Source organism: Sarcophilus harrisii, chromosome 4, assembly GCF_902635505.1.
Source record: "Sarcophilus harrisii chromosome 4, mSarHar1.11, whole genome shotgun sequence".
Taxonomy (NCBI): Eukaryota; Metazoa; Chordata; class Mammalia; order Dasyuromorphia; family Dasyuridae; genus Sarcophilus; species Sarcophilus harrisii.
The window spans coordinates 422,288,045-422,303,774 of NC_045429.1; the positions used below are offsets into that span (position 1 = coordinate 422,288,045).

General features: G+C 39.1%; 1 protein-coding gene across 2 annotated transcripts in view; it reads right to left on the reverse strand.

Moving 5' to 3' along the window:
• WARS2 (tryptophanyl tRNA synthetase 2, mitochondrial) overlaps nucleotides 1-15,302 on the reverse strand; it is a 70,147-nt gene extending 54,845 nt beyond the window's left edge. For both annotated transcript variants that reach the window (XM_023503517.2, XM_012549652.3), the window contains exon 1: nucleotides 15,200-15,302. In XM_023503517.2, coding sequence (XP_023359285.1) covers nucleotides 15,200-15,289 — 90 coding nt within the window. In that variant the 5' untranslated portion in view covers nucleotides 15,290-15,302. The remainder of the gene's footprint in view (nucleotides 1-15,199) is intronic.
• Between the last annotated feature and the right edge of the window lie 428 nt (nucleotides 15,303-15,730).

The window sequence follows — 15,730 nt, forward strand, 5'->3', positions numbered from 1 at the left end:
AAAAAAAAAAATGACCCATCTTTTTAAATACTAACATGTGCACTGTCTTCTGTCTGTAAGTTACGTAGTATCAACTAAAAGAATTAAAAATGAGTATAGAACAATGAAGAAGTACATGCAAAACACAATGAATAAACTGTAAAGAAGGGATATCAGAGTAAAGAATATCATCAGAGAAATATCCGATGGGTAGATCAGATTTCAAGAGTGAGGGAATGGACAGAATATGTGCTGCTCTCACTCCTTCTGATATCACCAGAAAGGTTTCCAGCATGGTGGGTGAACCCTCTCGGGGGAACTAATGGGAGAACACTGATAAGGGATGTGTGATACAGACAGATGGGTCTGGTTTGTGATCTGCTTTGCTAGGAGGGACAGGCACATCAATGAGTACTCATTTGAGTATACATTTCCAACATAATGTAGAGGTAATAGTGTTCATTTTTTATTAACAAGGTTTTATCCTGAAGTAATGAAATAATTTTATTTACCCTTACAGCATCATTTATATAACATATACATATATGTAACATATACATATTCATATATATATATATATATATATAAAACAATATATATTCACTCACTCATGAATAGATGAATTTTATTATCCTTAAATGTGATGACTGCGTATTTTAAAATCAGCCGGAGTTAGGGGAAAATCGTCAATCTTTATTCTCAGTGAAGAAAGATCGAAGGTGGGAGAGAATCAGCAATAGCAATGTGTGCAGCTGAGTCAAGAAGCTAGCTAGACCAGCAGCCACACGACCAGCAGCTCCCAGAATCGAACCCAGGCCCAATCTCTTCCAGCCTCTCTTCCTGTCTCTCTGCCTCCACCCACCAAAATCGTCATTTCCTATACAACACATCAGGACTTGCACAGAGAGTGGGCAGGGGCCATTCTTTATCCAAGCATGTATATTAATATAGTCCAATTTATTTAGCCTCACGTACTTGGACCTCAGTGCATCAACTCAAGCATTACACTTAAATAAAGTACTATTAGAAGTAAAAATAATTTAGGAAGCATGAGTATGCTTACCAGGGGGTGGATTCTCTCTCAGCCATCCCTTAAGTGGAATCTTTCCTCCTGGAGAGAGGCTCCTGCCCTTCTCTGGATGGCCTCTCACTTACTGTGACAGGTCACACAAGCATAGGTGACTATGAACTAGCCTTTAGAAAGTCATACTCTACATGGTCAGGCCCACAATTTGTCATTCAGGCTGTCCCTTCCTCCTCAGATCATGAAACTTTTGCCCCTCTAAAATAGAGAACAGAAATAGAAAAGCAGCAACTTTGCCTTATAGTTTAAGGTCACTTTCCCCTTTTGGCAACTTCTTATTATTTTAATGAAACACTGTGATATAAATATAGCATTAATGAGTAAATATGCTGATAGATCATGTTATAATGTTATAATGATGTGATACTTTAGTATACAGGGATTCAGTTTGAAAGAGTCCAGTTCCCTGAGGCATCATATGTGATGGCCGCGTATTTTAAAATCAGCCGGAATCGGGAATTCAGGTTAAGGGAAAATCTTCAATCTTTATTCTCAGGAGAAGTGGAGAAGGATCGGAAGTGAAGGAGAATCGGAGGTGAAGGGAGGTTCATGAGTTTCAACCCATTACAATTATATGTGCCTACAAAAACACACATCCCTGTTTCATTTCACCCATTCCTTCCAAACAAATGCTGTGTGTTTCTATACTACATTATGAATAAAGTAGAGTTCATAAACAAGAGAGGACAAACATAACGGTAAGCACAGCAGGAGCAGGATGTGCTTGATGGAGTTAAGGAATAGCTTTTATGGAAAATGGAGATGGAAAGTTTTTTTAGGATAGAAGTTTTTGAAAAGAAAAAAGGTTCAAGAATCTGGCAATCAATAACAGATGGTATTTGCAGGCTCTGACACAGCAAATAATATTTTAAAGCAAAATATTTTTAAAATCAGTTCCTCCTTCCCTCACCTGCTGATGCTTGGGTTCAAGGGGTCAGAGTTTCCACTGTGACAGTTCATGGCATCTCAAAGAGGTAAAAGAAAATGCGATTTGGTGCTTGTGATGTCAGTGGTCATTTGAGAAGAAAAACCAAAATCCTGATATTAATTTGTTAGTAAAGGAGGAATGCATGTTTTTAGCATAAGAAAGTAATGTCTAACTTTATGTTGAGATTCTGATTTGTAAGTTGAAAAGTTTAGTTCACTGATTTAGGAGAAAAAAAATTAAGCATAGGCAAAATCGCTGAGTGTTATATTTTATTAATATAGCTCTGTATATATATATATTTTTTAATAGAAAGTGTTCAATCATACTTATTAAATGACTATAGGCTCCAAAGGACAGGTAGATAGCACAGTAGTTATAGTGTCCAGCCTGAAGTTCAGCCTCAGCCACTTACTAGCCTTATGATCCTAGACAAATCATTAAATCCTGTTTGCCCAAGTTTCCTCATCTGTAAAATGAGCTGGAAAAGAAAATGGCAACCCACTCCAGGATTTCTGCCAAGAAAACCCAAAAAAAGGGTCATAGTCAGATTAAAAAACAAAACAGGCTCCAAAAGGGCAAAACCATGTCTTACCTACATTTTGCATGTTCTTTACTGCCTTGCACTGTGTTCTGCATACACATATTGCTAATAAAATATCTGTTGACTTATATAATGAAGAAAAGGTAGTGAAGGACACCAAAAGTCAAGATTAAGTATGTTGTCTTTACACAGTGGGCAAGGATGAGCTACTAAAAGTATCTCAGGAGAACAATTACTTGATCAGAATTACATTATACAAAGTATAATTAGGGGGAAAATGTGGAGGATGGATTTGGGAGACTGGTATCTGGGAGACCTGTTACAAATTACCGTAATAGTCCAAGGGAGAGGGGAGTAGGGCCCAAAACCAAAATCTGCGCTGAGAGTTCCCATTCTCCATCAGAACAAATCAGGCCCACAGGGTCATGCATCTCTGGTGTGACCTTGGCAATGATGAAATTCGAAGCAATCTAGTTGCTTTTCTTGTCAAGCACATGTTAGAAGAGAGTAGTACAATTCATAACAGATATTCTTCTCTTGGAAGAATGTTCCCAATTTACCTACAGATCCTAGTAGGGCCCTTCCTGCACAGAATGTCAGTTCTAAATTGAGGACTAACTCTCAAGACGCACAATGATCCCATACCTGGCACTCTAACTTGGAAGAGGTGCTTTCCCCTGCACGGGTTCACAGAACTCAGACTCCAACTGGAGACTGGCACTGGCCCAGCAAAGGCCACTGGGTCTGCCAGAATCAGCGGAACCACTTGGAGTGCCACATGGACACCACAAACATGCCTGTGCGTGAACATGTGGAACTTGACCTCTCCTGACCAGGAGGACAAAGGCCATGCATCCAGGTTTTCCCAGTCTAAAGTTTACCCCAAAACTTTGGGAAAAGGCGGCCAAGGAGTTTGGAAATCTGTGAAAGGAGAGAATCCTGTGCTCTATACATTGCTTCTCTCAAATAAACTAGTCCAGCACCTAGAGAAGATTCTCTCAGGGTTCTTGGAGTTTGTGCTAAAAGGTTCTGGAATTGGCCTAGAATGTACGATGTGGAGTGGGAAGAATCACACTGGAAGCAAAAATTCCTGAAGTACAAGGTTTAGCACCAACACTCCTAAGTGAGTGAGGGTCACACTGTGAGACAACTGACCTACCAATGTTTCTGCTGCAGAAAGCATAAATTCAACCATAACCTGCTTCTATAGGCCCCCAAACCAGAGCACCCCACCCTGGAGTCCACATATAAGATGGCCTCTGGTTACTTTAAAATGTAGGCATATGGTCTATTGCGAATATAGGTTCCACTATGCAAAGTTCTTTCTTGATCTAAGCAGAAACCAAATGGCATACTGTAGCTTCCTATTCACATTTTAAAATAAAAAATAAGAAAAATACAGGGGCAGCTACAATTGGCTCCAGTTGGTGTGAATAATGAGATGTAGTTGTCAGATTCCTGGAGAGTTGCCAGTGTGGTCACTAGCTGGCCAGATATCATGTCTTCTCCATACAAGGGGCAATGAATGCAGTTTTAAATAAAGTCAAACTTTAAGGAAGGAACTCTAAAATGGGGTGATCTAGGGGCAAGGTAAAGTGAGAAATGAGAAACTTTCCCTATGAATGAGACCTCTTTATGCAGTAAACTATTTCTTTCAGGGAAAAAAAAAAAAAAGGTGGGGAAAATGATGTTGCTTCAGTTTTATAAGAGCAAGGTTTTCCCCCAAATAAAACATGTGCATTTTTTGAAGTGTATGATGGAGGAATTCTAGATTTGACAAGCTGGCAGCAATCTTTGTGATCTATTATGCTGGGATATATATTGTCACTGAAAAAATAAAACATACTACAAAACTGGAGAGCAGACACTGCTTGTGATCATTAGACAGACTGGACCAAGTGCTTCAATCCTTTGATGCCCCTGACATATTATTTTCTGGATGGTATCCAGTAACCCAATGCAGAATATATTTTTCTCTACTGTATCCAGATGGCAAATGGAAGAGATCAAATTCAACAGTTTCTGAGCTAACCTTAATGGATGTGAAAGGCTGGCTCTTCTACCAGCTTTTCAGAGGTCTGTAACACGAAAAGCCTTTGAACAAAGAGACAAATAATTGGCTTTTTTTCTCCCTTCAAAACTAAACACTAAATGTGGTAATCTGGTTCAAATCCACCTTCTGGTTGAAAAGGACAGCCAAATATCTGATCACTTCTGATCATTAAAAACTCTCATGACACTTTTTATAAGACTTAGATGGGTGTTACTCTTGATATCCTGGGCAATTTTCTTCTCAGGCAATTATTTTCACTCTTCCTTTATTTCCTCTACCACTTTCACTAGATAGAGTACACTTTTTGGCTTACTTAAATAGCTGGATAGCTCTATCATACCATAGGATTTCCCAAATATGGCGACTAAAATGTAATGGGTGACATGAGTTATAAAACTGTGTGCTAGAACTTCACAGTAACACTGTATCGAGAAGAATCTGGCATAAGAAGGGTCTGTCTTGGACCTCATCCAAAACAGGATTAATAAAAGCACTTTATCATAGAGCATAAGTTTCACTTATAAGGCAATCTTTGCAGCACAGACCTTAGATAGACATTTAAAGGGTGGGTTCCATAAACATGAATGCCTTTGTACTTCCTATAATTTCTTTATGTAAGAAAGATAAAAAGATTTTTTTTTAAACCACATTTAAGTTCAGAGGAGGAAACAGGAAAAAATATTACAAAACATTCAAATCTATTTTCTGAGACTCTATATACACGTACGTGTATGGGGAGGAGGGTTAAAATAGTATAAATTAAGAATACAACAATCAAACAAATAGGAATTTACTATCTGGCCAAAAATATATTTGCATTCCTTTTTTTTGTGGAAGGGATATTTTAGTGGGGGAAGGAGAGAAAATAGGTTAGAAGCAGATGGTAGATAGGAACTAAAGGGAATTTTCTTCCCTATATCCTAGAATTTCCCAAACTTGGAGACCTGGAGCTATCAGTGTGGTAAACTCGAGTGAAGCTGCACTAGACAGAGGCTCAATGTGTTCATTCAGTTCTTAAATTATCATTTATTAAGTGGCTATTATAAACAAACATTGTGCAATATAGGAAAGATCAAAAGAAAATTAAGGAATGGTACAGAGGCCTTATCCTTAAAAAGCTTACAATCTAGTAGAAGGAATATGACACAATACTTCCAGAGAAAATAGGAATATGGTCCAGAATATTATAACCAATCTCCATAAAGGGAAAGAGCAGATAAACATGCACTGATATAGGGGGAGGAAAGGACATGTCCAAGAGGTAGAAAATTAAAACAGGAGTCACAGTCATTATTCTCAGTCTCTCTGTTTCTGTTCTCTTCCTCCCTCCCTTTCTCTTTCTTGTACCTCTTTTTCCTTCCCTCCCTCCCTCCTTTTTTTTCCTGTTTCTATCTCTTTCTTTCTTTCCCTTCCTTTCTTTCTCTCTTCTTCCCTCCCTTTCTCTTTCCTGTGTCTTTCTCTTTCCCTATCTCCCTTCCTTTTTCTTTGTTCTGTTTCTCTCTTTTTCTCCCTCCCTCCTTTTCTTTCTTTTTCTCCTTCCTTTCTCTTGTCTTTCTCCTCCCCCTTCCTATCTTTTTTCTTTTTTCTGTCTCTATCCCTCCCTCCTCCCCTTCCTTTCTCTCTTTTCCCCTTCTTTACTCTTTTCTGCATCTTTCTCCTTCCCTACCTCCCTCCCCTTTTTATTTTTTCTCTGTTTCTGTCTTTCTCCCCTACCTCCCATACCCTGGACATTCAGACTGATCTTACTTTGGCATAGTAGCTTGGCCTGCCTCAGCCTCATTGTAACTGGGATTAGTGTGCAGCACCACAGCCTCTCCTATTACAACTCTATTTTGCTAAGGCCATCTGTTATAAACTCCCTCATGTCATTTACTCCACAACTAAAAACAATATACATTTTCACCCATCCTTCCATCTTTTGCTTCAATTGCAGAGGATGAAATAGTTCTTCTCTTCTACATATGCTCTTGATGTCATTTCCATCCTCCTTTTGGGAAGTTACCCTATTAAATTTTCCTTCTTCCTCTTTCATCTTCCATCTCTTCCTACCCACTTACTCAATAGAATTACAGGCAACTTACCCAATGCCTACAAATATTCTCAGGTCTCCTTAAAAAGAAAACAGAATCTTTGCTAATACTACATGACCTAAAGCTTAGGTCCTATCTCTCTCTCCTTCTCCACTATTAAACGATTAGAAATAATAGTTCACACTTCCATTTGCACCTTAGAGCATCTGGCTTCAGAACTCAACAATCCACTGAAACTTTTCTCGGAAAAGTTATCAATGAGGCTAAATCTAACATTTTATTTTTGTTTAATCTTCCTTGACCTTGACTGCAACTTTTTCTGCAACTTTTGATCCTGCTGACCAAGATCCCAATCCAATCCAATCCAACAAGCAACTGTTATGTGTGAGGCATTTATTGTACTAGACACAAAGTTAAAATGCCAAATAGTTCCTCTTGGGGGGGGGGGGGGAGAGAAATCGTATACCAGGAGATACAACAGGGCAGGAGGCTTTATTGGAAGGAATAGGCAGAATTCAGAGTTAGAAGACCCGAGTTTAAAACCTTGCTCTGATTTTTACTATATGAATGATCCTGGGCAAGTCACTAACCACTCTGGGTCAGTTTCTTTATTTGTAAAAAGAGATTGGACTGGAGCATCTCTATGATTTTCTATTTTTCTGTGTAAACAGATAAATAGATACAAGATAATTTGAAGAGATGGAAAGCACAAACAATTGGGAAGATCAGGAAAGATTTCTAGGAGATGTACATGAATTGAGTTTTGAAGGAGGTGAAGAGACAAAGATGAGGTGGAAAGCCTAAGAGAAAGAATGGAACAATCAGTTCAGTTTGGCTATGACAGAACAGTGTTTAAAGGGCAGAAATGAGCAATAAACTGGGGAGGGAAGTTTATGACATAATCTGAAAGGCTTTAAAGGACAGCTGAGGACTCTGTTCATTCTATTCTTCAAACACTCCAAATTCTGACTGTCCCCTACTGATTGTCCTCTACCCCAGCCCTGGAATGTTCTCCTTCTTCACTTCTGCTCCCTGAAATCTCCAGTTTCCTGCTCAGTTCATCACCTATGACATATCATTCCTGATCCCCACTGTTGCTAGTATCTTCGCACTAAAGTGATCTTATACTCATTCTGTGGACAGCTGTGAATGGACAGATTGTTTTCTCAAGACTGCACCTTAATGACAGGGTCTATTTCATTTTTGTCTGAATCCTAGTGCCTGGCAAAGAGTAAACAATTAATAAAGGATTGCTGCTTTTTATTTTAAAGACATTAGGGAGGCACTGAATTCACTGCAGTGAGTAATGTATTTTCATACCACACAACTACTTTATCATTTATTTCAATAAAAATTATCTAGAGAGTTTTCTGATTTTTTTTCCTCCAGAAGTGACCTGAATAGGATTTTCACCTCTGTCCTCTTCGCACATATCATCTGTTTAAAAAAGGATTCCAGCTATAAATCCTAACTACGATTTAGATGTATGTCTCTCTAGTCTTCAGTCAGCATCAGCGTTTACCACCTTTTTTCTGCCCTTGGGGCTGCGCTCAAGCTGACCTCTTGGCTGTGAGCTGTGCATAAACAGAACTTCCTACAAGCATCTAGGGACTCATGTGTTAAAAGACTCTATTTTACACAAAGCAAGTCAGGCAGCAACAGCCAAATAGAGACATGGAGATAAACTTACAAGAAGGTTTTGCTCTTTTCTCATAATTCATCTAGACCAAACAACAGTGTAAAAGGAAAGACAGAAAGAGATCCATAATTTTCACTGCTCCCTGCCAGCATAACAAGAAATTCAAATGGCCTATGTGAAATTGATCTTTAAGTATTATGAAATTCAAACCTATTGATTAATTTGAAAAATGATACAATGTAATTATACTTAACTCCCTGATCATTATTTTGTATTTTTTTCCCATATGCCTTGCCAAACCCTAGCCCTGAGATACTACTGTCTTAAATAAAACTGGAAAAATTGTGCTGTGTCCCCTAGAAACTTAAGTTACATGACCTCATTTGGACCCTCATAGCAAAGGAATCCTTTTATACCTCCCTAGTTAACTCTCCACCCCCCCTCAAATCTCCCAAAACCCTCCCTACCCCCATCCTTTCAGCTGAGAACCTTGTCTCCTACTGCCCTGGAAAAAAATGAACCCATTCACTGGTTCCCTCTTCCCTTTTTCCCAACATGCCGATCCCTTCTATTATCTCCTGTATACTATTATCACATGAACATGTGGCCCTTCCCTCTCCAAGGCAAACCCTTTTTAATTGCCCAAGTGATTTCATTCCCTCCCCTCTTCTTCACCAGACTGCTCCCTCTCATCTCCACTCTCTCCCTGTGTGGCTGCTTCCCTGTTTGTCTACAACCATGTTCATATATCCCCCAATCAAAAAAACCTCATTTGATCATCCCCCTCTGCTAGTTATCATCCTATAACTCTTCTCCCTATTTTGGCTTAAATTCCTTGACAAGGCTGTCTATAATCCTCCACTTCACTTCCCCTTATTCTCTTAACTCTATGCATAGTCTGACTTCCAACTTAATTGAATTTTCTCTCTCCAAAGTCACTAAGGATCTCTTGTCTTTTCTCCATTTTCATTCTTCTTGATCTGAGAAGTATTTAAGCCCCTCAATCATCCTCTTATCCTCAATATTCTCTATTCTATAGTTTTATGGCATTATTCCTACTTCTACTATACTACTACCAAACAGCTTCCTCTTAGCCTTGTTTGCTGAGTATTTACTTAGATCATGTCCACTAATCATGAATATTAAAAGAAAAAAAAGAAAATATCTAATGCACCGGCCATTCAGATGGATACAGAAGAGAAAAATTTAATGATGTAATTACTCAAGAGAGAAAAAAAGTCAAGGACAAAGGACAAAGCTATCTGTTTCCAGCACACTGACCTGGTTCTCAAAGAAGTTATGAATACAGATGACCCAAGCTTGCAAAGTCTCAACAAGCCATTAAAGAGATTACAGAAAAGACACAGGTAATCCCAAAGAAATCAATGTCTCTGACAGTTGCTGTGGCTATGCCAGTTTGAGCTGCAAATAAACTAGTACCAACTTATAAAATCTGCTATCCATCCCAGCAAAGAATGACTTTCAATTCTGGAGGTAAGTAAAGTTCTTTTAACTAATATCTCATAGACATCTTAAGCTCAACATGTGCAAAATGAAATTCATTATTTTTCTTCAAAACCCTCCCTTCTTCCTAACTTCTCTTATTCGTGTCAAAGGTACTAGCATCTTCCCAGGCTCCAAGAGAGAGTTTGGGGCCTGGAGTCAGATGTTCAAGAGTTCAAATCCAGTTTCAGACACTCACTAGCTTGTGTGCCCTTAGGCAAGTCACTCAACCTGTCTGCCTCAGTTCTTCATGTGCTAAAGGAGCTGGAGAAGGACATGGCAAATGGCCAAGAAATCCCCACATGGGATTGGGAAGAGTCAGACATGAGTGAATAAAAACAGATTAACTATGCTTATCATGAGTATTAGAGAGGTAGAGCTTGAATTACATGGCCTTTGAGATCAATTCCAACTCTGAAATGAAAAGCATGATGCTTACCACTGAGAATACAAATACAAAAAGGGAAAGCCAGTCCCAATCCTCAAGAGCTTACTTACTATCGGGAGAAAACATATATTAAGTGGAAGTGAAGAAAAGACACAGAGAATTGAACAATAGGATAGTCAACTGACACTTTTGAAAAACAGCAGAAGTGTTGATGTGACACATTTTGTAGGGAAGAATGAAGGCTCAAATGCTAGTAGCTGGGTAAAAGCTGGAAAAAGAATCTGGTAGCTGGTAGCTGGAAAAAGAACATGAACAGGTCTCAGGCTGGCTGGATATAATGAGAAATTTCACCAAACAGGACTGCCCAGCCAGGGCTGAAATTCCAAATTTTCTCCAGGACATGGTCCCCAGAGGCCCAGAGGCAGCCACAGTAAGTGGATAATGGTCACAATAGAAAAACAAAAACAAAACACAATCCAGAAAATATCCCAAGGCACTCTACTAAACATATGTCTACAATTTGATATCCAACAATGAGACACCATTCTCAATCTAGGGATTCAACCAAATTTATAGACTTCATCAAATTTCTTATCATTACAATTTTCATCCAGTCCACAAGGATAGTGAAACTCTCCCTAACTTCTTTATTTACCTCTTTGAAGTTTACTTATTATCCAGCTTTCTAATCAGTTTTGTTTTCTGATATCATTTATAGGATGCCAATATCCATGTGGTTCACTTCCTTCAGTAATATATTTACAGTTACTAAATCAAGATCTCAACAAATTTTAACTTTATTAATGACACTTGGTTTCCTTTTAGATCACTGTATTCTAAAACCAAGGACTGAGGCATTTTATATCACAGGGCATAATATCCAAATAATTTATCACCTGGTGATCAAACTACTGCTTATAAATGCTCTGTACTTAGCTTTGTAGGCTACTAATTAGATATATTTTCAAAGTCTAAGAGGCAACAAGGCTAAGTAGGCAGGGAGATGGGCTTAAAGATCTGGATTCAAGTCCAGTGATCTTAGACAATTGTGCCAGTTAAATTCTCAGTGATCTCAGCAACTCCTTATGAATAGAAGTTGTAGCGAGGGTATCAAACTTCATTGGTGGAGTTTCTTACCTAAGTATAGGGATCTTTAGACCAGTGAAAAAGATAACCAATCCCTATTTCCATTCCCAAGAAGCACATTCACTCTCCTGGTTTTCTAACTACTCTCCCCAACCAATTTTTGTTAGTGACACCTGGGAAAATGAAACCCATTTTTCTAGCTAGAATATATTCCATAACTTGATAATTCTATATAATGTGCATTCTTATTCATTCCTAAACATACATATTTTTATCAAAAATTGCATGATGCAACTCCACATGTAGCCTTAAAGTATTAGAATATTGAGCTTCAACAATACAAGTTCAATAAAAAATTTTTTCTGCCAGTGTATATCTAATTACTTTATATGACCTCCCATTAGTAAATCACTTGTAAACCATTCTTTAAAAATCATGTTTTAATATGTATACCTATTTACAAGCATAAATAATGTTATGATTCCTTTATTTTTGTTTGCCAGTAAAAACACCCTTATTTATGAGAAGGATTGTTTGATCATAATTTCATGGTAAACTGAATTCTATACTTTTCTAAAACTGCTAACCCTAAAATGTGAATTTCTTTCCTTTGTTCTCAGCTCAAACAAAATATTTTTCACTTTCTATACATGCTATGAGATATAATAAATGTCTAATGCATCTATTTTAAGGACCCAATTTTCCCTTCACAAATCTCCGCATCTGTTCATGGAACTCTTCAAAGGAAACTTCTCAAAAGGAGAGGAAGACATACACAGGAAAAGTGATCATAAATTTTTACTAGTACTTTTTAAGACCATTTTCGCAATAACACCATTTGACAAACATGTCTCTCAGATATCTAAAAATATTCCAAAGAGAATACTGCCAAACATTTATGTGGCAATTCATACTTTTAAAAGAACTGTCCTATACATCACCTCATTTGCTTTTTACAACTCTCAGATATAAATTAAAAGTCTGGACTTACTGTCTTATTCTTGAAAAATTAAAAAATAATTCAGCACAACATTAACCAATTTTATATGGATTGTGAAAATTCTATGTAACTGCATCAAGTCTTGTAGCAAACCTGACACTAAACCTGAACAGTTCTTCTGTTTAGTTAGGAATGTATCAGCAGCCACAGTAGAGGACGATGGAGTCACTTCTTTAGTATTTATTATTAATTAAAATTTCTCATACCAGTCAGACTGTACTTACCAACACATGTTATAAATTCTTTCCTTTTTATCTCACCAAGACTTGAATTCATTTATTTAAAATGGATTTAAGTGTCTAATATTAAATATGGCAGTTAGATGAGATAGTAGATAAAGTGCTCAGAAAGATCTGAGTTCAAATCTCAACTGAGACATTTACTAGCTATATAACCCTGGGCAAGTTACTTCTCAGTCTGTTTCCTCATCTGTAAAATGGTAATAATAATAGCCTCTAATATCCAAGGTTGCTGTGAGGATCAATTAATATATATAAAGTGCTTTGTAAACCTGTAGCACCTTTTAGAGCTATGTAAATTATAAATATTATGTTGCAAAGTACCACCAGAAAAAAGATTTTGAAGATTACTTTTATATTATATATAGAATACTATAGAATTGAATATAGAATATAGAATATTATATATAGAGAATATATAGAATAAAATATATAGAATATCAGTAAAAATAGAATAGAATATATTATATATAGAATACTTTTATTTTGTTAGCTACAACTTCTGAGATGAAAGAGAGAATCTAGAATCAAAGCTGAGCTACAGGATCAATTACCTATAAAGTTTAATAAGGATGTCATTAATAAGCTTTTGATCAGTCAAGGGAAAATGCTGTAATAATAGTCTCACATTTTCAGGACAATTCAGGACATAATCTTGTCCTCAACTAGTTTCCTACTTTTAACTCAATTTCTACAGGGTTTGTAGTGCAGAAATGCTGGACTGGCAGTCCCTCTTGATTTCTCCCAGTTTCACCCCATACCTGTTCCACCCTATATCTTCCCCACATATTCCTGGCCTCAGAATTGAAGCACCCCAACTAATGTGAAATGAAACCAAATTAATCCTGGTATGACTCTCTGTCATTATATCTCAGTCTGATAAAAATGCAAACTCCAATTTTTTTTTCAAGTTCTCATAATAGATAGGTTCTGAAGAAAGACCATCACAAATTCTTCAGACTTTCTCTACCACACAAAAAATTCTCAACTCTAGCACCAAACTTTTCACAATAGGACTTTCCACTCCTGGAATCTCTTCCAATTACCGGCTGCTTCCTCCCAGAACTTCTGTTTTAAAGAGACTACAATATATTCCTTCCTTCCCAGGCTGCACTCCTGATTTGACCAAGTCCTATTTCTGGTACCTGCAACCTGCTTCTCATCCCACACTTTCCTGTTTCCTTTTACTGCCGTTATTCCCGGCCACCCCCACCTGTTGGAATCTTTACAAACTGTTAAGCCATTGGGGTTGATAGAGACAATAATTATCTAATTTGCGATTTTGGAGTAATTATTTATTTCAAATGAGACTAAGGCTGCCTCCAGAAAACCTCTCCGAGAAACCTGTTTTCTCCCAGAGAGAATTCTTACATTTTAAAGAAGATCACCACCCCCACCCTTAGAATATAAGCTTTTTTTTTTTTTTCTGAGCAGGAACTGCCTTTCTTTTGCTTGTATTTGTATTCCTAGCATTTGCTACAGTATCTAATGTTTAAAAATGCTCGTTTCCTTGCCCTGCCTTTCCTTATTTTTGAAGTTTATCAAATTCCTAGATGTAGATTCCGTTAAGCTGGAAATGCTTTTAAAAATGGCAAATATTGTCCAAGAATCAACCTTGTGAAGTAAAGACTCTTCATCAAAAGACTAACCACCAAACGTTACAATTTGGGCCACAGACACTGGTGACTGGCTACTTGAAAAGTTTTCATTTGTGAGCCTAAAATTCATAGAAAGCGGAAATGACAAATTCATTGGGAAAAAAAAGTATGACGACCCGTCCTCTGGATACTGAATACCTCCCATCCTCGATTGCAATATCTCAATTCAACAAAACACTTTGGCTACTTAATTTGTATAAGGGAATTTGGGAGTGAAAAACGGAGTTTAAGGAAAGTTCTGCATTTCGGATTTAGAGTAGACCGATCAGACAAAGATCGTATTAAAGCATCCTTCTTGTAACCTTCCCACTGACAGCTGCCACCGAGAGCAAAAAGCCTCTGAGATTTAAGCAGCCTGGTGGGATTTAGAACGCGAGGGCAAAGGTTTGAATCTAGGACAGTTACAGAAGACGTTTCTGTGGGTGCCGTCTAAAGTCCCTTCCAGTTTTAATCGCATGATTCTATGTATGGTTTCTGGGAGAAGCCACGGGGGTTTCCGGTCTCCCAGTGAGGGAGGGCGCAACTACCTAGAGAAAGTCTTCCCAGATTCAGGAACGAGGCTAGAGTGGCAAAGACCCGGATGCCAATCCGTCCTGCTAGCGAGCTGGGGGACTCTGGGAAAATCCTTCATTTCTCTGGGTCTCAGTGCCCTCATTTGCATACGCTGGGGTGTGGGATGGAGGACCTCTAAGGCCGCATCCAGCGCGCCGCTTTCCAGGTTCTAATCACCAAGGAAACCGCGCCCGGAAGCGCCGGAGGGAACGGAAGGCGCTCGTAACCCTCAGGTCCATACTACTACTATTCTGGAGCCGGGGTAGAGAGGAGGGGAAGAGTTGTGATCACGTGAATAACGCAAGCGCGGCCTAAACGTCCATCCGTCACTTAACGCCACCACGCACAAGGTCAAAGGCAACTCTTCCAAAATGAAAGTTACCGCGCAAGGGGAGAGCCGCGCTGTCACCGCACTTGCTCTTTCCCAAGCAAAACAGGAGGAACTGAGAAGCGCCGCAGAGGGAGGAGAAGGGCCGCGTGGCAGCGGCGACTGGTGGAGGAGAGGCGTCTTTCGGTTACCTGGGGAACGGGATCCGCCACGGCTCCGCCGTGAAATGCTCGAATGAAGCTGCGGCATGCACGCGCCTTCCGCACCAGGTGCAGCGCCATCTTTAGTGGGCGGGCGCCCGTGGGCTTTGGAGGACGTCATCGGGCGGGCGCCGGAAGTTAAGCTTAGACGCCCCTCCCTCCACCTGGGCGGCTGAATTTCTGTTATTGCGCTTAATTAACCCTCGGGCTCTTGCAGTCTTAAGGGTTTTCCGAGTTTGCGCTCCGCTGTCAGGTCCGCCTGGCCAGAGACCTTCTCTTGGACCTTTCCTCTTTATAGGAAAAAAAAAAAAGGGCAGAGGGAGAAGTCTGGAGAGGCGAAGACGGGAGGAGGGGTTTGAGGGGGTGGACGAGGTCTTGGAGATTGTCTTGTGCCAAACGGTCGGACGGAGGGGGGAGGGGGCGCAAAGCAATGAGAGATACCCCAGGAAAGAAAGAAGTTTCTGGATATATTAGAATGTCCCTCCCTACTGTCGTTCATACCGAGGCGGGCCCCTTGGGTGT